The sequence below is a fragment of the Botryllus schlosseri genome, chromosome 10 (assembly GCF_051294905.1).
Source record: "Botryllus schlosseri isolate E-star chromosome 10, Bs_hap1, whole genome shotgun sequence".
NCBI lineage: Eukaryota > Metazoa > Chordata > Ascidiacea > Stolidobranchia > Styelidae > Botryllus > Botryllus schlosseri.
Window position 1 is genome coordinate 12828439 of NC_137245.1, and position 23859 is coordinate 12852297.

The window sequence follows — 23859 nt, forward strand, 5'->3', positions numbered from 1 at the left end:
ATATAATAAGTATAATATAGCCATGGGCTCAATTGTATTATTAAGAAAAAAGGTACTGGTATCGATCTAGGCCGATGCTGTCACCCATTTTTGGTTAGAGTATGCATTATGCAATCATCCGAGGATATTTCAGACACATATTTGATACAAACTGCAGGATATGGCAAGAAAAATAAACATTACATTTACTATCAGCTATAGGTCCAATGCCCCATTCAGCTTATCCAGTGTAACTTGACATTATTATACGCTCGATAATTTGGATCGAGATGAAGATCTTAAGGATAGCAGGCCTAATGATGAAGATTTTGAAATCGAAGATGAATCAGAACGTAGAGTAGGCTAGTCCATCAACAAGTTAAATGACCTTAGATTAAAAAAAGCCCTACTTGATCACCTCTTGTCGTTACACTAACACTGTTGCCCTTCCTCGCCCAGACATTGCTTCATTGATCATTTGCTACCATTGTTTATTTTTTTTTCTATTTTCCTTTCTTAACTTAACATTTTTTTACAGCCAGACTGTTCAGAGTCAAGTGTACCTGTTTGATGCTGGTGTGATCAGACTAGATGACCTTCACGGTCTCATCGATCATTCCTATCTGCAGTGGCGGCTCGTGACCAATGTTCCCTCTAATTTTTCAAGAGTCTGCGCAAACACGCCGACTCACTGCGCAGGCCCTCCGACAACAGTGCGCAACCACCCTCCAATAGGGCGATAAAAATAACTACTTCGGGGCTTCGCCCCCCAGACCCCCCTACGGCTCTAGGCTTCTTCCGGTACTTATCATGTACATTGGATGCTCATTAGTAGAAGCGTCCCTAAACGCGCAAAGTGCGAAAAAATTTCTATAATTCATGATTGCATCGGCCAATATGATCGGGAATTGCATATATATTTCTATCAATTTTTATCCTCTCCCTGCTCACATCATCAGATTTACCGGTAGAGCTGATCCAGTGAGGTGTGTTGGAATAGATAGGCCCTCTAAATAATAATAAAACATCTTCGGGCGTACCCGTTGATCTAATGAGTTCGTTACATGATGCTATATTTCGTGACCCCCTATCTGCTATGTCAAAAGATATTGAAATCGCCAAAACGTACTAAAGTAAAAGACGTACACGATTTCAAATTGGTATTTCATAACTGGAAAATAATGTTCCCTGGATATGGCATTTGTCTTGTTGTGGGACTCGGATCACCAGGACAGGAACATTCGGCGCCAGCCAGTTAGGCGCCCATGGACATGGACAATTACACATATATTTGTATACATCGAAGTTTTCGGTCAGCACCTGGGCAGACTTTTTCGCCCAAGGTTTTCTCGCTGCTGATCGTTCTGGCGCACTTCTTGGATTCGCATGTTACATAGCTTTTAACTTCATATGTCTTGGCGCGTCATGGTGCGGTAATGACCGACGCCCAACTGCCCATTTCTATAAATCATGCCTAATTTTTGTTGGGAAAGGGTACCCAATGATCAGATATCTTACAACAATAAAACGCGCGTAGCGCGAAAGAAATTCCTGAAAAATTTCAAAAAATACACCATGATTTATGTTAATTCTCGAAATAATTTTGGACCCCCTTCGAGCTCGGCCCCTCCAATTGGGGGGTTTAGGGTGCGAAAGTTACGGTCCTGAGTAAATGTTACGCAATGTTCATGCCACGCGGAGAAGACTATCATTCGTTAGTTTCTCGCAGATTAACTTCGAGCTAGCCCATTTTTATTTATAACTTTGTTAAATCATGTTGTTTCGCCATTCCCAGAAAATAATGCGCCATTGAAATGATATCATGCAGTATCGCTCACGTGTACGAGGCCATACTAAAAAAATATCTTCCGTGGGGCGAAGGTGATTCTGAACTCTCATTTCTTCACTGAGCGCAATAGTTACCTTTGCGGGGCGCACTTGTACCTCGGTTTCAGACTTCAGTGATAACACTATCTGGCCCTGGCAATGTTCCATCTTAATTTTCACGAATCTGCACGCCTGCGTGGTCCATTGGACAACAGTGCGCAACAACTATAAAAAAACATCATTTCTGATTTTTTGTGCGCAGCGTAGATTTTCTGTGCGCAGAGACCGTTTCAGCACTGCGCATTTGCGCACGTGCGCAGCTTAGAGGGAACATTGCTCGTGACAATATCGGGTGGTGGGGCAAGGGCTGCAAGCGACTTTTTATCAAGATGACGTCACAATGGCGTTTTCCAACTTAAACGAGTAACTTAATGACGGTGGTAGGCTTACCATATTTTGAAAATGTAAAAAGAGGACACTTTTTCAGAAATCTGCAAGATGCAAAACTGGAGTAGAATTCTCCAAAACAGGTGAATTTCTCCCACTGTGTGATCGGTTGACTAAAAAAAAAAAAAAAAAAGGTCATCACTTCCGCTCAGATCTCAAAATACCGTTATTTTCTCCACATTGCTAGGTGGATGACTGAAAAAAAAAAGGTCATCTTTTCGCTCAGAGCTAAATTCACCGTTTTTCACTCCGAAATATCCGCCGGAGCGTCACTTCTGTGCTAATTTGCGGCATAACACTCGCAATTTGCTCTAAATCTGACCTAAATTTTCAAAAAAGAGGACAAAGTCTCAAAAAAGAGGACAAAAGGGCGTCCTCCGAGGACACTTTCAAAAAAGTCAAAAAAGAGGACAAATCCTCTTAAAAGAGGACGTATGGTAAGCCTAACGGTACGGTAACATGAATTTCCCGGCAACAGTGATTTTAACGTATGGGCCACGAGATGTGCGCCGGTGAGCTGTGACTTGAAGTGTGGTAACTGCGTAAACGGCGTACGGAACAAAGATTCAACACGGTTCATGTTCGCACTAGACCTGACTAATTATTAATTATCTGCAGAAATGGAAATGACTATAACTCAAGAGATTGCGTAAGCCTAATTGGAAAGGTCAACGAGTTCGGACAGATACGCATTACGCAATTGTTATCTCATAGCTTGGGCCTGTCATATTGAATCCAAAACATCATTCTGAAGAACTAAGAATAGCAGCCTGGAAAATTCGGTATCGGTACAGCATAGGAGATTTTGGCCTTGAAACTGGAGACTGTAACACGACACATACGGCTTTATTACTGTCTATAGGTCTGCTGCGAAATCGCCATTGGAAAATATATTACCGAATAAATACGTGGATGAAAGCCGTAAACTCAGTACACTGTTACATGACATCATCGAGAAGTGGCCTCATTGTTCTTTTCGATATGGTACAGGTACACTGTCAAAATTAATGCGAACAGACCAACACCGACTTTTGCGTAAAATTCACTGAGGAATAGGCTGATCAAGTGATCAGCTGTTAGCCGCCATCGAAAACGAAATAGCTATCGCGCTTGACAGGGGGTTGTAAGCAAATGGCTTGAAGGCCACAATTTCACGGTGAAATTGAGATTGGAGAATATAATATCAAAGTAAATATTTGAATGCAAACTGAAAATGATATCATCATCTCAGTCAACGTTACCGCAGATACGCCGGCTTTTGCGTGAAATCCGCGATGCGTTGTAGGCTAAAGTGTCAGATCGGAGCACATCTCTACCACACTCGACCTTGATAAGGAAATTACTGCCCTAATCATTGTGTGTCAACCTTGAGACTTGGCACAGCGTTCGAAATCAAGTCATACCGTGCAAAAGCTTATGACGGATCTAGGTAAGGAGCATCGTTAAAATCAATAGAGACCAATACCGGCTTTGCGTATAATCTGTTAGCGATAAATGACGAGTCAGCTCTCACTCGAATTAGGAAACGAAATTACCACTAACACAGTTCGGTGACAAACTTAAAACTTGGTACAGCGTTCGATACTAACATTAAGACTTACCGTGCCAAATGTCATACCCGATCTCAGTATTGAACATCGTCAAAATCAATGGATACCAATACTGGCTTTTGAGTAAAATCTGTTTGCGATCCATGACGGATCAGCACACACTCAACTTCGGAAACGAAATTACTACCCTAAACTTTAAGTAGAAACCCTGAAACTTGGGGCAGTGTTAAATACCACCATCACGACATGACATACCAAGTTTCAAGAGTTTTCATGGAGTGAAACACCATCAAAATCAACCTATACCAGCAAAGGTCGACTAAACCAGTGTTGCCACTCTAGGTTCGCGGAAAAACACAAGATTATGTCGTGAAAAAACACTAGATGGGCGAAAAAAACACTAGATTAGTAAATTGCAGGAAAAATTTGCCGTTGCCAAGTAATCATGATGACCAAGGTACAAATCCATAGATAAGAAGTGTTCCACACATGAATTCGATACATATGCATGATATACTGCTTGATTATTCAACGAAAATTAATGAAACGAATTGATATAGGCTACTACATGATTGGTCAACGAAAATTATTGAAACGAATTCAATAGCGCAAAGAAAAATCAAATATTGTCGCTTTCGAATTGTACGGCATCATAAAAATTATCTTTTGATTGTACACCATCCATCAAACATAAGTATCTTTTGTGTGGCATCTTGATCACTACCGTACATCTTCAACCAAACGATGGGGAGATATCATGTGCAGCATACTTCATTTCCACGAATGCAGTGGAATGTGGCGCAATGCCAAGAGATTCTTCATGAGCTTCCCCAGTTAAGGGAATTTTGATTCACCGAATCCATTGTGCACGGATTTCAATTTTTGCAAAAATTCTGTTGGAGGGCATTGACTGACAACCTGCAGCTCATTTTGCGACCTTGCCAAAGCAGCCCATTCTTCCGACAAATCATCAAATAATATCGCAGAGGAAATTGCACAGCTAGAGGAATGATTGATTTTACTATTCTTTGTGTTGATAAGGCTGTTAACGGATTCAATACACTCAAGTATGCTGTCCTCGGCAAAGGAAAATCTTGCCCGAATCCCAGACTGAGTTCAACAAGAAACGACAGAGCATCAGAGCGAAATCGCTCTTCATTTTTTCAGAGACTTTCGCTCATAAGTACGGATTTACAGCGCACCCTGTTACATAATAATTGCTTGTTACTGCACCACCAGACAGAATTGTTGAAAACAAACACAGCCAGAGAGACCAAATCGCGTTATTAGCGATAAATTTAGCGTATAATTTAGTAGTCTAACGTTAGAATATTCATTGTTCGTACGATTGCAGAAAAACACTAGATTAGCAAAATTGTGCGAAAAAAAACACTAGAACACTAGGACGACCGAAAAAACACTAGATCTAGTGTTAAAACACTAGGAGTGGCACCACTGGACTAAACGCATATGACGGTGACCGAGTTCAGCTATAGATAGGATTGTTACATCACACCTTAGGGGCACAGAGATATTGTGCCCCGGTTGCTCGGTAATTTTATGAATAGGAGAGAGTAAATCACCGTTTCTTTATTGTGCGCGGCTTTGAGAGAATAGACAGTGAAAGCTTGTTATGAGCGCTACCAGGGCATGCCCCGGCTAAGCATTCGCAAAGCGAAAACACAGAAGAGAATTCGATTTTCGCAGAGACTTCGCTATATATGGGCATTTACAAGCGAAAGGACAAGAAGAATACGATTTTCGCTGTGATTTCGGTATATATAGATTGGTGTACGTCTATAAATGGCAAAGAATTGTTATTGAACATAATTTTTGGTGAGGCAATGCCCAAGTTGCCCTATAGGACGAGCCGCCACTGCCTATCTGATACCGAATACTGTGCACGCATATTTTCTGTACCACCATCACTGCCGTTTGTTATGTATTTTGGTTCGATGAAAATAAAGACTCTCTCTCTCCTTACATAGGCTTCGGGACTTGGAATAGAAATATTCGTAACTTTTAGCATCCTTGCGAATTGGGAAAAGATTACTTGGCGAGACAGAAAAGACATCTCACTTTCGATCATGAGAAACGTCGTTTTCGGTAGCTTTGTGTATTGCCGTGAGGGCAACTCTAAACGGCGGACTGCGGAACAGCGGAACATGTAATACTAAACGACGGACCGAGCGAACCATGAGAAAATAGCTTAATACTAAACGGCGGAACGAGCAGACCACGGAACTAGCGGAACTTGCAATACTAAACGGCGGACTGAGTGGAACTGCGGACCGAGCGGACTGCTACAAAGACCACAATGTAAACAGCGGACCGCGGATCAGGCGCAACTCGCAAATATCGCAATACTCCTAATTTCCGAAAGGATGCCTTTCATTTTGGCAATAAGGAGCATACCAGACATAAGGACATCTTGTCTAGGGTAACTATGGGGTGTCTTCAAGTGTGGTAACGTAGTACCAACACACCCCAAACATACCCCAGACTTGATGTCTGGTTGCAATACAGTACGAACACACCTCAAAGATGCCTCAGACATGATGCCGAGTTGTAACACAGTACATACGCCAAACATACCCCAGACATGACGTCCTGGTTGCAATGCTGTACTTTACTAACGCACCGCAGACATGGTATATACCGACTATCTCTGATTGAGGGGAAATTTCTATGTATGTTTCTACTTGAGTAGTAATTATAGTGAAATGTAACTAGCTAACTCTGATGCTCTCTTTTCGATGGATGTTTCCATCACGTCGGTGATGGTGCTCTTAGTCTATCTACCTAAATAGGGAAAGTAGCCTACTTTTTATTTTGGAACATGCCGGTAGGTTTTCATCTGCTCACTCTTCTAGTGGTTACGTTTCCGGACTATATCCAAATTAACCGATTAATTTAAAGTTGAAATACGAACTGTTTACTTTCTGACATGTAGAAAGTAGTTTTTTTGCTCGAACACGATAATTTGGCGAGGGAAATATAACAACTTCGTATACAAATCCCAGAAGGATTTCTCAATGAAAACGACAGGTCAGATGACAGATTACACAAACGCAAATCGTGGACTGACTGAACAAATGTAATAGCAGACTAAGATGAATATGCTTGTCTCGAACATTAAGCCATGCTGGTGTAAGTACGAACTGAACGTAAAGTGAAACTGCGAACGGCTCATCAAATCAGTGCTTGAAGGTATGTCAGATTATGGATGTCACCTAGCTACTACGCTGGTCAACTTCTTTTATGGTTCTCACAGTCTTAGTTGAAAATGACTTAATTTTCCCACGGAGGCATCATATGAAGTACCTTTGATCTGTGTATTCTGGTGTAAACTGATTAACACTGCTCCCGCAGTCCAGGATAATAAGAGGATATTAATTGGGTTATATTCTCCATCTGAAGTCAAGTCACACACAATGTACAATGCGATAAGACACAATGCGATGTGATGAACAGATAGGAGGATGTCGAACGACACGCATGCAGTTGCGATCAATTAATCAATCAGGTTTAATATTATGTTCATCGTTTCAAAACATCACAAGACTGCGATACAATGAAAAGATAGGAAGGTGTCGAAACGACAGTGGCGGCTCGTCCTATAGGGCAACTGGGGCATTGCCCCACCTCAAATTCTGTTCAATAACAATTTAACCATTTATAGACGCACAGCAATCAGTATATACCGAGATCACGGCGAAACCCGCATTATTCTTGTGCTTTCGCTAACAAATGCCCATACATAGCGAAGTCTCTGCGAAAATCGAATTCTCTTCTGTGTTTTCGCTTTGTGAATGCCTAGCCGGGGCTTGCCCCGGTAGCGCTCATAACAAGCTTTCACTATCTATTCTCTCAAAGCCGCGCACAATAAAGAAACGGTGATTTACTCTCTCCTATTCGTAAAATGGCCGAGCAAGTGGGGCAACTATGCCTGTCGCCCTTAAGGTGTGATGTAACAATCGTATCTATATCTGAACTCGGTTACCGTGATATGCGTTGACTCGACCTTTGCTGGTATATGTCGATTTTGACGGTGTTTCGCACCATGATAATTCTTGAAACTTGGTACGATATGTCGTGAAGGTAATATTCAGCACTGCTTCAAGTTTCAGGCTTGCTACTCAAAGATAAGGGTGGTAATTTCGTTTCCGAAGTTCAGTGTGTGCTGATCTATCATGTACAATTGTACATTGTACAGCAAACAGATTTTACTCAAAAGCCGGTATTGGTCTCCATTGATTTTGACGATGTTCCATACCGAGATCGGTCATGATATTTAGCACAGTAAGTCTTAATGTTAGCATCGACCGCTGTAATAAGTTTTAAGTTTGTCACTGAACTATGTGGGTGGTAATTTCGTTTCCAAAGTCGAGTGAGAGCTGACTCTTCATTTATCGCTAACAGATTTACGCAAAAGCCGTTATTGGTCTCTATTGATTTTAACGATGTTCCATACCTAGATCTGTCATGAGCTTTTGTACGGTATGTCTTGATTTTAGTATCGAACGCGTTGCCAAGTCTTAAAGTTGACGCTCAATGATTGAGGCAGTTATTTCGTTTTCGAGGTCGAGTATGGTAGAGATGCGCGCTGATCTGATACTTAGCCTACCTACATCATTGCGGATCTCACGGAAAAGCCGGTGTCTGTCTGTGCTAATCTAGTCTGCGTTCCATAACGAGATCGGTGATGATATTTCCAATGGTATATCTCGATGATCGCATGAAACAGCTAACTAAGATTCTCGGTTTGCATTCAAATATTCACATAATTTTATGTTCGCCAATGTGCATTTCACTGTGAAATTGTGGCCTTCATACCATTTGCTTACAATCCCCTGTCAAATGCGATAGCTATTTCATTTTCGATGTCGGCTAACAGCTGATCATTCGATCAGCCTATTCCTCGATGTATTTTACTCAAAGTTCGGTGTTCGTCTGTTTGTATTGATTTTGACAGTGTACCATGCCGGAATGGGTTATGAGATTGCGAATGCTACTTCTCGATGATTTCATGTAATAGTATGCTAAGTTTACGGCTTTCATTCATGTATTTATTGATTAATATATTTTCCAACGGCGATTTGGCAGCAGACAGTAAGCCGTATGTGTTGCGTCACAATCTCCAGTTTCAAGCCCAAAATGTACTATGTTGTTCCGAGACCGAAGTTCCGAGGCTGCTGTCCTTAGTTCTTCAAAGACCATTCAAATTGATGTTCTTGATTCAATATGACAGACCCAATCTATGAGATAACAATTGCGTATGTGTCCGAAGTCGTTTACCTTTGCAGTTAGGCTTACGCAATCTCTCGAGTTCTAGTCATTGGAATTAGTCTGGTCAAGTCAAGTGCGAACATGAATCGTATTGAATCTTTGCTCCGTACGTAGGCTAGTTTACGCAGTTGCCTTTAGAGCGAAAATTAAAGGTCTAGAAGACTACTCCTTGTCGCTTCGACATATTCCTGTCTTTTCATTGTATCGCATTTTTCTGATGTGTTGAACTGATGAAATTGCTAATAAACCAATGATGATGATGATAGAAATTGTCCAGTCCATTGATCCAGTCGTACGCCGGGTACCTCCGCTTTGGTTGCCTATCACCTGGTCGTAACTCGTAACCACCAGCTCAGTGGTCGTAACACACCAGGATCGTGTACGAAACACTTTCGGACGGCCTATCGATTTGCGTAATCTCTAACTCTACCATGAAATCATAACGCATGCTACTAAGGATGACCTGATAATTGATTCGTGGCATAGGGTCGATTCTTAGTTCACGTACATTATGTAAAATAATCCTTTGATTAAAAAAAATGAATAAAACATTTGTTACCACACTTCAAGTCACGGCTCACCGCCGGTCCGACAAACCTCTCGCGGCACCTACTTTAAAATCACTGTTGTCGGGAAATTCATGTGACCATCATATTAAAGTTACTTTTTTACGTTGGAAAACGCCATTGTGACGTCATCTTGATAAAAGTCGCTCGCAGCCCTTGCCCCACCACCCGATATTGTTACGAGCCGCCACTGCGAAACGACTTGGAGTAGCCTTTAATATCAGACACCCACCTTAGCCTAGCTAGGCGAAGTAAAGAAGAGGCATGAACAGATTGCATACTGAATGAAAAGTAATGCAGAGAATATAAGACGCAAGCGACAAAATGAGGTGGCATGTGTCGGAGGGCGAGGTCGATGTTAGGTCATGGTCCGGTAAACCTGAAGACTAGCTAGTATTGATTTAGAAGAAATTGCTTGTATTTCGACTTGAATGTGGACATGCTCGACGACTGTCGGATAGCCGGCGAGATGCTGTTCCACAATTGGGGTCCGGCATCCTTTTAATCTAACATCCACCTCGGCCTAGAGTGCCCGATGTCACAGTCCTTTTCGATCTTGATCTTGTTGAGGACGCGGCCCTTTTTACTGTATAGGAAGGTGTGTCGTCGGATAACCTGCTAGAGTTGTAACCTGAGTCCCACGTAATGTGTGGCTGGGTGGATATACTTAGCTCGTGGGTAGTAAGATGCACGTTCATGCGTTAAGTCCTTGATCTGACAACTTCAACGCGAATGCAACGACAGGATTGCCTCAGATAGATATATTGGTCGAATATGCATGGAATATACATTAGGATATCGCAGATGAGTCTAGTTTGTAATTGAAATGCACGAGCTGATAAATGGTAAGTCACGTGTGGTAGCGAGAAGAAAAATATAAGTCACGTGATATACAGACATGAGAGAGAAGGGGCCAGAGCCCTACAACTGGTTCTTTCCATTCCTTGTATGTGCTTTCTTTCGTTGGGTCTTTTACTGGGCTTTTTTGTCGCCATTAGAACGGCTTCGGCGGGGGAGAGGAGCCCAGATAAACCTCCGACGGAAATTGAACCAAGTCCGCCAATTGGTGTGCGCTTATCGTTACCACTACGCTATCTGCCCCGTCCATTCGACAACTTCCTATCTTTTCATTGTATCGCAGTGTTGCAGTCTTTTGAAATGATGAAATTGCGGTAATAGAAGTTCTATTATAGAACTTACACTGTGGTCCGGTGTCAACAGATACAATGTCATGGTCATTAAAAGTTTGCTACATTTTAGAAATACAAAACATATAAAGTACAAAACGACATGGAATAAAGTGAAATTGTGTCGTAACTCATAACTAGACGTTGAAGAATTACATTACTTGACAAAATGAAATTACTTGACAAAATTTTCAGCAAAACATAAGCTTCAACAAAGTCCAGGAAAAGATCACTTGAGAAAATTACGAGATGCGACTGATCCGCGGTCCGCCGTTAACATTGCAAATGTTGTGATAGTTCGCCGGTCCGCAGTTCCGCTCCGCCCGCCGTTTAGTATTACATGTTCCGCTGTTCCGCGGACCGCCGTTCAGTATTGAGCTATTTTGTTATGGTCCGCTCGGTTCGCAGTTCCGCTCGGTCCGCTGTTTAGTATTACATGTTCCTCTGTTCCGCGGTCCGCCGTTTAGTATTGAGCTATTTTGTTATGGTCCGCTCGGTCCGCAGTTCCGCTTGGTCCGCCGTTTAGTATCGCAAGTTCCGCTAGTTCAGCAGTCCGCTCGTTCCGCCGTTTAGAGTTGCCCGTATTCCTGCGTTGATATTGAGCAGAGTGTAAAACGGGTTTCCATACTTGCTACCAATATTACCCCATTAACAAGTTATACAGCAGTAGCCAACAACCCAATCGCACGGATTTGTTTTTTAAGATACAATAACATATTACGTCAAGATTGACCCCGTACGTCTGCTAGATTTCTTTGCCTCTGGCAACGATATCAATTCCATTGATTGGTTGAATAAGCATCATTCGCTGATTACCTACATGTAGTGTATTTCGCTCTTGATGTTGTGTGATTGCGGGTCAAGCTCGATCACAGCAGAGAGTTACTCCATATTCACAGACGGAAAACTATATATTACGAGCAAACTTTTGTAACAGAGCAAGTAAAATCTTCGAGATTTTCTAGGGGCATGCTAGTTTAGAGTTGATTTTTTTATGCTGCCAGTGCCATGCATAGAGTGACCCGTGGTTGAAATGCAATCAATTTCAACCAAAAATGTTATAATGAACTGAAAATTTTAATATATGAAAAAGGTTCACAGTGCAGAACCTACCAAGGTTGGTTTGTGAACGTAAACCTCTCAATTTCTGAGGTTCAAACACAGAACGCGAACGTGAACCTCATGTTCACACCATCCCTAGTGTCTACTCTCCTTGATCGTTTTGGAACTTATTTTCCAAGACATCAGGCAAAAGCCTCAACATAAACATGAGGATTTTTCACCCTTTCGACAAACTGGAGCCTCCGGGACCTTTGCGTCATTTCTTAAAAACGATTTCTGCCAGCAAGTATTTTTCACTCGCGGAAAATACGCTGTATTTTGGATAGGAGTACATAACAGTTCTTAATACCAGGCCATCCAAGCACTAGTAGACTTTCTTGTACAAAAGCGAACAACGTGTTTGGCCGAGAAGAGTTTTAGTGAAACGGTTGAAATCAAAACGATTCTTTTTAATGATACACTTGTTGGCTCAAGCAATACCAGCCAATTGTTGCACATCGGAACAAAATATCCTCAAGTATCTTCATCTTCTTTATGTAAAACAATTTTCTGTTGGTTTGTGTGAATGAAATTTATTTTCCAACGAAATTGCGAATAGAGCTCAAAAAGATTGATAAGCACTGAACAAGAACAATCAAATGCTAAAATAATTCCGTAAAATCAATATCTTCCGCCCCTCTGCCAACAATTTCGACCAGGACTTGCAAGAGAATATAAGCATATCTCTGCCGTATTGGCTGGACAATGTATTCCTAAGGCGTAAGACTATTGCTATTGATATTGATTAGACTGAAAAACTGGTTTCTATACTTGATACAGATGTTACTTCATAAAGGGCAACTCTAAACGGCGGACGAGCGGACTGCGGTACTAGCGGAACTTGCGATACTAATCGGCGGACCGAGCGGACCATAACAAAATAGCTCAAAACTAAACGGCGGACCGCAGAAAAGCGGCACATGTAATACTAAACAGAGGACCGAGCGAAACTGCGGCCCGGCGGACTATCACAAAATTCGCAATGTAAACGGCGGGCCGCGGTTCAGGCGCATCTCGTAATTTTCTCAAGTGATCTTTTCCTGGACTTTGTTGAAGCTTATATTTTGTTGAAAATTTTGTCAAGTAATTTAATTCTGTCAAGAAATGTAATTCTTCAGCGTCTAATAGTTACGAGTTACGACACAATTTTACTTTATTCCATGCCGCTTTGTACTTTATGTTTTGTATTTCTATGTATTAAACGTTTAATGGTCACGACATTGTAATTTGTTGACACCGGACCACAGCGTCAGTTCTATTAACAATTTCATCGTTTCAAAAGACCCAAACACTGCGATACAATGAAAAGATAGAAAGGTGTCGAATGGACTTGGAGTAGTTGTAATCAGTTTACACCAGAATACACAGATCAAAGATAGCCTACTTCATCTGATGCGCCCGTGGGAAAATTAAGTCATTATCAACTAAGACTGTGAGAACCATAGCAGGAGGTAACCAGCGTTGTAGCCAGGTGACATCAATATTCTGACACATACCTTCAAGCAGTCTCACGCATACAAAAATTTGAACTGGGCTACGACCATGACGTTTTGGCGTAGCTGGTAACACCTTAATCTGTGTTAAGGTCAAGGTAGCACAGAACTATAGTAGCGACATAATTGCATTTATCTGGCTTGATGACATATTTCAGTGGATTTAGCCGTACCATCATCGTTCTGCTTACGTTAGCTAACAGCTCAATGGTTCTATCTATGACGTGTTCGAGCAAAATACTACTTTCTACTTGTTCTTTTTTAACAGTTCGTATTTTAACTTTAAATTAATCGGTTGATTTGGATGTAGTCCAGAAACGTAACCACTAGAAGATTGAGCAGATGAAAACCTACTGGAATGTTCCTACTTTAGCTAGATAGACTAAGAGCACCATCACCGACGTGAAAACATCATTCAAAATGAGAGCATCAGAGTTAGCTAGTTACTTTTTCATTATGATTACCACTCAAGTAGAATCATACATATAAATTTCTCCTCGAGCAGAGATGGTCAATATATACCATTCTGTGGCGTGTTAGTACTGCATTGCAACCAGGACATGTCTGGGGTATGTTTGGGGTGTGTTGCAACCAGCACATCATGTCTGGGGTATTTTTGGGGAGTGTTGGTATTGTGTTGCAACCCGGATATCATATCTGGGGTATGTTTGGGCTGTGCTGGTACCGCATTGCAACCAAAACGTCATGGCTCGGGTATGTTTGGGGTGTGTTGGTACTGTGTTGCAACCAGGACATCATGTCTGGGATATGTTTGGGTTGTTGGTACTGGGCCACACCATAGTTACCCTAGAAAAGATGTCCTTATGTTTGGTATGCTTCTTATTGCCAAAATTAAAGGCACCTTTTGAGAAAGTAGGAGTATTGCGACATTTGCGAGTTGCGCCTGTTCCGCGGTCCGCCGCTCACATTGTGGTCTTTGTAATAGTCCGCTCGGTCCGCCGTTCAGTATTGCGAGTTCCGCCTGTTCCGCGGTCCGCCAGTTCCACCGTTTAAATTTGAGCTATTTTTTATGGTCCGCTCGGTCCGCCGTTTAGTATTGCAAGTTCCGCTAGTTCCGTGGTCCGCTCGTTCCGCCGTTTAGATTTGAGCTATTTTGTTATGGTCCGCTCGGTCCGCCGTTTAGTATTACATGTTCCGCTGTTCCGCGGTCCGCCGTTTAGAGTTGCCCCAGGAATACTCAGACGCCGAATACAATGTCCGCTCTGGCCTAGCTAGACAGTTAAGGCGTAAGCTTATATTCCCTTGCAAGTCCTCGTCGAAATCGTCGCAAAGCGACGGAAGATATTGATTTCATGGAATTAGTAAATCATTTGATTGCCCAGTTGATACATTTGGCGACGTTTAAAACTTCAATATGTACTTCAGCATTGTGGCATTATGTCACCCGAGTCGTCGTTAGGTATCGTGTACATTATAGGCTATCACTTCACAGAAATGTAGGATTGGAATTAGCAAAATGACGTCACGTGACGTCATGAGGTTCACGTTCGTTTACACCAGTGGTTCTTAACCTTTTTTCCTCCAGCGTCCCCTTTCAAAAATTATCGTGCTCCAGCGCCCCCCCCAAACTTCATAATGTAAGGAATGTAATAAAGACAATGAGTAAGAAGGAGGGCCGTAACAGCACTTCGTCAACCCCCTAAAAATGATTGCCTTGCGCACCCATAGCGTGATAAACCGAACTTCTGAGGGCTTCGCCCCCACGAATCCCCTATCGTGATTTCGATGGTCAGCAAAGTTTGTGTGGCCTGGTCACCCTAGGTACCAAAATTTTCTATAATGCATGAATGAATAGGTGGCAATTACATATAAAAGTCGCGATAAACTGAGTGAGCTGTTGTATGGGAAGATAAAGGGCACGTAATTAATAATTAAACATATTCGGGCGTGCCCACAGGCACAATTATTCGTCACCAGGGCCGTAACAGCACTTCGCCAGCCCCCCCAAACAGAAAACGTTGGTCCTGTGCCCCCATCGGGTGATAAACCGAGCTTCCGGGGGACTTCACTCCCAGACCCCCATTAGGCTGTCCTCTATTTGCTGAAAGCCTGTTAGGTATCTACATTGGGTGTCCATTTACTGAGGCAGCTATTGTCGCCTAGTAGCGCGAAGCGCGAAAAATTTTACTAGTTAATGATTGAATTGGTCAATATCATCGGGGATTGCATGTAAATTGGGATTAATTTTTATCGTCTCTCTGCTCACGTAAACACATTTTCCGGTAGAGCTGAGTGAGGTGCAATGTTCACTCTAAGCTGCGCACGTGCGCAGTGCTGACACGGTCTCTGCGCACAGAAAATCTACGTTGCGCACAACAAATCCGAAGTTATTACCTTTTTTTAGTCGATACGCACTGTTGTCCAGGGGTCAGCGCAGTGAGTTGTTGAGTGTGCGCAGGCCGCAGACTCATCAAAACTTAAAGCGAACATTGTGAGGTTTCTTGGAAACTGTAGGGCCCGTTACTAATAATTAAACATATTCGGGCGGGCGAACCCGTTAATATGACTTCGTTGAATGATGTGATTTCGTGACCCCCTGTCTGCAATATCAAAAAATATAGAATCACTCAATGGGGATATCGCCCAACAGGAATATCCCTGTCGCCCAATCGTACTAAACTAAAAGATGCACACGATTTCAGATTGGTATTTCTTCACTGACATATAATTTTTCCCTGCCAGATGGAATTCGTCTTCTGGGGTTCAGATGGCCAGGACATGAACATTCGGTGTCAGTTGTTTAGGCGCCCATGGACAATTAACCATATATGTATTTTGAAGGCTATATGTAACGAAGTTTTCGGTGATAATTTGCTCTGAATACTCATTAAGGATATGTCCTATCACCACATCATCTACTGCGAAGCCATTTTTCTCCAGCGCCCCCCATACCGCCCCCCTGAGCCCAGCGCCCCCCATATCGCCCCCTGAGCGTTTCCGCCCCCCTTCAACATCGCCAGCGCCCCCTGGGGGGCGCTGGGGGCAAGGTTAAGAACCACTGGTTTACACAGAACCTTTCAAGAAGGTTCGCGTGCACACGAACCTGAACCTTTCAGAGGTTCACACCATCCCTTGTAGGCACATCAGAGCTTGGTCTTATGATATGTTGCTCCAACTTGTGTTCTGTTTTTTTTTTACGATTTCCCATTTTCTGACTCGTGAGTAAATGAGAGAGCAAAGAAAATCACGATACCGTGTGCTCGGCTCTTAAGCTCAATCGAACTTGAAAGTTCATAACAGTTTAATAACCTTCAGTAACCAATAACCTGCTTCCTGGACGACGAAAAAAATCATAGTTTTAGAGGCATCTCGCGACCCGAGCCTCACGCATGACAAAAATGCATTTTTAGTATTACACTATATGCTACAATTTTACGGACATGTATGACATACACAATTGTACCCAACACGAAACATGTCTGACGCACTCGATTTCAAATAGGGGTGATTTAAATTCCTCTGCTCGTCGCATTGATGCTGCTGTCTACTCGTTTTGCAAGAACGTGACTATTCGGTGCCGACTGCCGACAACGGAGCATATCCATATCGATATCGATGTGGTTTGGCCAATTAGCGACGGTCATTTTTGTCCAAGGCTTTATCGCCGCTGATGTTTTCGGCACCGCATTTTATCAGCGGTATGTTGGCCAAAACTTTGAATATTCATGCGCTCCGACGCAGAAGGGGTTGGCCTAGAATTGAATGAGTCTCATAGGCCTGAACTCGCTCGCTACATACCCTACACTGGTTCATCCCAACGATCTTCGACCATTTTTTCCAGAAAAAAATCAGTCAGATAAATATTATCACGAATTCAAACCAAAGGTCGGCAGATTCTCATGATTAAGCCATATTTTTTGCGTTTCTCGCTTATTGGCTACAGCACCCAACACAGTGACCTTGGATATGTAAAAACTATCGCAGGATTTTTGCAATAAATTCAACAAATATTACAAAAAATTATAACCTTTGCGGCGCATAGTTTAATAACCCTTGAAGGGGTAAAAATTTGCGTTACAGTAACTTGTGAATGTGAGTCTGTAATGATTGTATTTACTAGGGATGGTGTGAACCTCTGAAAGGTTCAGGCTCGTGTGAACGCGAACCTTTTTGAAAGGTTCTGTGTGAACACGAACGTGAACCTCATGGCGTCATGTGACGTCATATTGCTAATTCAAACCCTTTATTTCAATTAAGTGATTGCCTATATTAATGTACTGTTCACGATACCGAGCGACGACTTGGGCCACATAATGGCACAGCGCTTAAGTACATATTGACGTTTTAAACGTCGGCAAATGTATCAACTGAGGCGATCAAATGATATATTAATTCCATAAAATCGCTTTCTCGCGTCGCTTTTCCATCAATTTTGACCTGACCAGACAATGTATTCGGCGTCTGAGTATTGCCACATTGATATTGAGCAGAGTGAAAAACGGGTTGTTATACTTGCTACCGATATTACCCCATTAACAAGTTATACAGCAGTAGCCAACACTCCAGTCGCACGGATTTTGTTTTTATGATACAGTATACATATGAAGTCAAGATTGACCCCATACGCTTGTTTGCCTGCTAGATTTTTACATCAGAAGACGATATCAATCTCATTGATTGGTTAAATAAGCATCATTCGCTGATTATCTACATGTAGTGTATTTTGCTCTTGATGTTATGTGATTGCGGGTCAAACTCACAGCAAAAAGTCACTAAATATTCACACACGGAAAGCTGGATATTTCGAGCAAACTTTTGTAACAATGCAAGTAAATTTTTTGAGATTGTCAAGCAGCATGCTCGTTAAGTGTTGAATGTTTATGCTGCCAGCACCATGCATAGAGTGGCCCGCAGTTGAAAGTCAATAAATTTGAATCAAAGATGTTATAATGAAGTGAAAATCGCAATATATGAAAAAGGTTCACAGTGCAGAACCTACCAAGGTTCTGTTGTGAACGCGAACCTCAAAATTTCCGAGGTTCACACACAGAACGCGAACGTGAACCTCACGTTTACACCATCCCTAGTATTTACTGCTATCCTACTGCTTCGCGCTAATCAAACTGTTATTACGAAAATATGATGATTGTTCAGCGGAAGAAAGCAGAAAGTCAACTTGACGTTATTATTCCAACCTGTCACCGGCTGAGACGGGCTGATACACTGTATGTCTGCCACTACAAGCTTGCAAACCAGGCTTTTGGTTACGTAATAATTATAGTGCGAAAATATTAAATCACTACAGCTTGTGAGATACAAAGTTATCGTCAAAGCTACGATTTGTTGTTCGCCGTAAGTCAAACAACTTTTACAATTGCGTCGCAACTGCAAAAGTTAGGGATGCACTGCCCTTGAATTTCCTATTAGGTTCATTTGAATTATTCCTTGTCAGGAAAATAACAATCATTTATGATTCTCATTCGCACCACCTTCCTCATTCGCACTACAAATTTTTTCATTGGCACAAGTGAATACCATACAACAGGTTGAAAAGCACTGTTCTAGTTGATACAATCGGTGATGCCTAAAAATTCAACATGTACTTCAGCGTATCCGACATGTGTCCTGAGTACTCGCTTATACATTACTTTACGGAAATGTAGGGTTGGATTAGCAATATGACGTCACCTGATGTGATAGGTCCGTATTGACGTCCGCTCTCACAGAGCCTTTCAAAAAGCTTCGCGTTCACACGAATCAGAACACTTCAGGGGTTCGCACCATCCCTAGAGATAGGTCATGGCCGAAAAAGGGTTGAAAACCCCTGGTTATCATTGTCATTCCTGATTGACGGTCTTAATTAATATGTTCACTGCCGTGAGTGCACATTGAGCATATATATTCTATAGTTCCATTAACATTATACCCGGTGTTTCAATATAGTAAACATAACACATAAAGCATATATTTGCAACATCAAATTCCCTCCATGTCTTTACAGCCAGTAAATCGAAGAGGTGCTGACACGCCGTGCTTCAAGAGATCGTTATGGATGAAAATCAACTCATCTGCAGACACTACGTTTGCTCTCGTGTATACCCAAACAATCCAATTACCTGAAATTAGTAATGGACACGAAGAAATATTAGAGTAATAACGGCAGACCAATAACATGCGGGTTATAGCTGATTTACACATACACATAGATAGTAGACATCTCCATGTAGCTTGAACGACATAAAGGACTTAAGTATTCAGACATCTTGACGCTTAGGGTCATTCGACTTCTCAAATTATATTTCCTGATTGTGAGTCAACGAGTAACGCAGATGCCTTCAAAATACGTGATTGTGTTTTAGTGATCAGATGAGTTGGCCTACTTTTTTCTCATTACAAGTAACACTTGCATTATTATGTATTGTGATGACCTGTGCATGAATCCACTTTATCTTAAGGATGGGCATTGGCCTTACATAGCAAGTGCGCATGAATCGATCGCATGCATGAATTACTGAATCTAGAAAGGGTAGTATGTATAGCAAAATTCCTTATGTATGCTTACTGAAAGGCTCTTAGGCTGGGAATTAGAATACAGTTAAATATCGCCTATACCCAGACCTACCGGCGGGGTCACATTTGACGTACGCACAATAATATCCAGAGTCTCCAAGCAGAGAATATATATCCCATTCCAGCTCAGTGTCTGTAAAATGTGTTAATGTTTATTCAGTTGGATGCTACTCTGCTCGTATCCTAGCGCAACATGGCATATATACCTTCCGATCTTGCTTTGGGATCGATCCTTCCAGACTGATCCTGAGATAAAGCTATCTCTTCGTCTTCTGTTAAAGGACAAAAATAGTAGTCATTTCAGGAAACCTCATATATTGCAGCCATTTACTCTGATTATCGCAAGCTCCAGCTCATAATCATATTCAGCATAGCCCACAAGAATGACTAAAATTTATTTATGGTTCAGTGAAACCATGCAGGGACGACTAACAAGGATATTTGTTGAAGTAGGCAAGGAACGGGAGAATGCCTGAACAAAATTACTGGCAGCTGTCACCGAATGATGCTGAGACACAGTTATTCTTTTGATTGAACCAAGAGAGCACCGGGAACATTGCATGGCAATGGACCGTATATAATGGATGTATCCAATGTATAATTCGCGTATTTGTAGGGATACCATATGCACTCTTTCAAGAGGATTTGTGCTCTTTTCGAATACAACTGAAATATCCTCCGAGGACGTCCAAATGTCCTAATCTTTTGCAATATGCCCTTTCTTTATGTTTTGAGTGTTAGGCGACTAGAGACGACTAAAAAGGTCTATTCGCTAGAAATTACGCGTGCAAATCGGCTTTTTCTGGAACTGCCGGGGAGGTTGACTAAAAAAAGATCAACCGAAAGGAAACTGTCCGAGGATACCCAGATTTAAGATTTAAGTTTACCTTTTTTTAATCAATCTGCCGGGCGATCAGCATTATCTTTTTAAACTTCCCGTATCATTTCTCTTGTTTCAACTTGAAAAAGGTATCCTTTTTCGGATCTTAACATCTGGTAACCCGAGTATTTGATATTTACTCAGAACGAAGTCCTATCATAAGTTTTAAAACATTCCAGCCGTTTATCAGAAGATTCTTATCAAATGAGATTTAACCTTGATTGCAGAGGAATTCTGTGTCGAAATATTAAATTTCATGGTGAGTAGTAAACAATTTGCATGGTATAAGGTCGATTACTGCCGATTTTTCTAATTCTAAGAGCCAGATCCAGGCCTGACTCGAAAAGCCTTTTCATTGCAGAACTCCATACTTTCCACAATCGCCTGTCGAAAATGTCCATCGCCAGTATTGAAAACGTGTGGATGGAAGGAAGCTTGTCGCCCTCTTAATAATAAAATTCGCCATATAATTCGGCATATAATTTAATTAATTCAAACGGTAATGTGACTGACCCGTGAAAGTAAACCTCATATGTGCTGTGAAATCCCCTGGAAGTCGGCGTGATATCCTTAATAGTCACGCAATTATGATTTTGGGATATTGCGTCCATGGTCGTCAACGTTTCGTACAAAGTGCCGTTGTACTGTGACATATTGTGAAGGTTACAATTGCCCGAGACATTCATTTTACAATGCTCTGCATTCAACCATTACCTCGCTCCAATCGGTAGGATAATCTTTTTTTGGTAGAGGAGCTGAAACATCACATTGCTTTTGCACGGACGACGCCAACGCGACGCTAATGAAACTTGCCAAAAGAAAAGGAATCATAGTTCCGCTACAATCCGGATCTATATCTTCTGCCGCAAATCAACGCCTACGGAGTGTCACATTAAATTATATAAACATTTCTGCGATCTCTGCTGCAAGTCATTTCGAATCAAACTATTGCTACTCTACTCAAATCATCGCATTTGATACTTGGGTACAGAAACCGTTGTTCCCAGCCCTATATACACTCAAGAGCGTGACATTGACCATGAACATACACCTCTAAACCAACATCGATAACAGCGGCGTTGATAGAGCCCTTATAGTTCAATCAATACGCTAGTTGGCCAGGTTCAACGGGATTTCCAACAGATCTCAACAAGTCTGCCGTTATCATAACGGCGTTCAACACATCAAAAGACATCGAGAAATTCACAATGCGTGTGTGCAAGTGCACCAATCGATTAAGTGTGCGGATGTGTGAATTATCACGCTCACGTCGGTATATATACTGATATTCGCAGCATCAGCAAAGCAACAACAACAACAACAATGCAAAAAACATGCAAGTTTTTCGTGAGTAAAATTGACATCATTTGTCACTCGACGCCACGTGTAATCATAATGCCAATACACTCACAGAATAACTCGTGACTTCGCGAACACGAAATTCGCAGCATCGCAAAGCAATAACAATGCAAAGAACCTGCAGATGGAGTGGCGAGATAGCGCAGTGGTATAATCCGCGGCTGCAACACCAATGGGTGCGGGTTCGAGTCCGACCGAGGTCGACTTCCGAATTCCGATATCTAAGTGTTGGAGATTTACCTAGGCTCCTCCTCGCCACTTCATCCGCGTCAGCGGTGTCTTACAAAAAGCCTAGAGGTGGGCCGTGCTATAAGTCGGCAGTTACGGAAAATAACAAGAATATCGGCCTGGTGTAAATGACCATAGTAGTCGACAAACACCATGAATACCCCAAAACAGACAAACCTGCAGATGATTTTTCGTGAGAAAAATGTTTTCATTTGTCACTCGACGCCACGTTTAATCAAAATCGCAATACACTCACTTCACGAATCCCGCATAAGGAAAGATTCGTGTTTCTAAATTGTAAAACTATTCATTCGCGTTTCATGCCCATGTCATCACATCATATACATATATTATATACATTTTGATTTACTGTATACGTGGAGAAAGTCGAAACTCACGTGTTTGCCTTTGCCAAAACTGCCTTTGGCCAGATTGAAAGTATGACGTACTCCAAATGCAGTGAGTGGTTCAATCTCGCTGTGTCCATACAATTTAGGACACTAAGATGGAATAAACAAGCCATGAACGGGTCATGGCTCGCCCAACGACTTGAAAATTACGGAGAAAAATTCTTAATACTTGAGATTTCACATATTCAATTTATGACTTATGATTTGTAATTATTCTCTCGCATAATTCATCGTGATTCTCGAAACAGTTTAATTTTGCTTGCAATGGTATATGTACCTTCCATTTCGACATATTGAGCCATAGTCTCTAAGTCATATCTCTATGTTTGGGTTTTTGGGGTTCCGTAATCTCGCCTCGGGTCATATCAGAATTTAGCGCAACTACATAGCTCCTTCAAACACCCTATAAAATGATTAAGCCAATCTAAAATGGTGTGAATGTTAGTAGAATAAACCGTGATAACGTCCAACCTCGAGATGGCGTTTGTGAGTAGAAAATGAACATTTCGGGTGAGGCAACTGGTAAGGGAGATGTCGTACCGATGGATCAAAAATTGGAAAATGATCACTGGCCCCAAAATGTTCAGCCGAAAACAGCAGGTCTTTTGTTGGCCCAGCACTTTGATACAAGCTCTACCTATCGCGCACATATACATGAATATCCGTCTTTTCAAAAAATATTTATGGACGTTCAAAATTTGTTGCTCGAACGTGTCATCGGTCCCCACCCGGTGGGTCCAATGGCACACGACCCGGGACCTATGACACATATACCCTAACTGCATCAGATGTGACAACTGTTCTTGCTCAGTATTATAATCTAAGCTACAGTAAGCCAAAGAAGAATGTTTGATTGCAACCGTCAAGAAATAGAATAAATGTTAACTCAAATGTGGTCATAAAATCACGTTTCGATTTAGGCTCGGACTTATAAATTTGAGGGTACATACATATTGCCCGAAAATCGACAGTGTGACTTCCAAACACCTCGTTATAGCGATAAAACATCATA

The 23859-nt window shown here is 41.8% G+C and overlaps 1 protein-coding gene across 1 annotated transcript; it reads right to left on the minus strand.

Annotated features, from left to right (window-relative positions):
* Window positions 1–19282: 19282 nt before the first annotated feature.
* Window positions 19283–22054, minus strand: LOC145448484 (uncharacterized). The gene is made up of 6 exons (XM_080326869.1): window positions 21565–22054; window positions 21364–21494; window positions 21222–21295; window positions 20177–20242; window positions 20023–20103; window positions 19283–19516 (listed from the first exon to the last, which is right to left on the minus strand). Exons 1-6 carry the CDS (start codon window positions 21679–21681, stop codon window positions 19377–19379), a joined length of 609 nt encoding a protein of 202 aa, XP_080182995.1. The 5' UTR covers window positions 21682–22054; the 3' UTR covers window positions 19283–19376.
* Between the last annotated feature and the right edge of the window lie 1805 nt (window positions 22055–23859).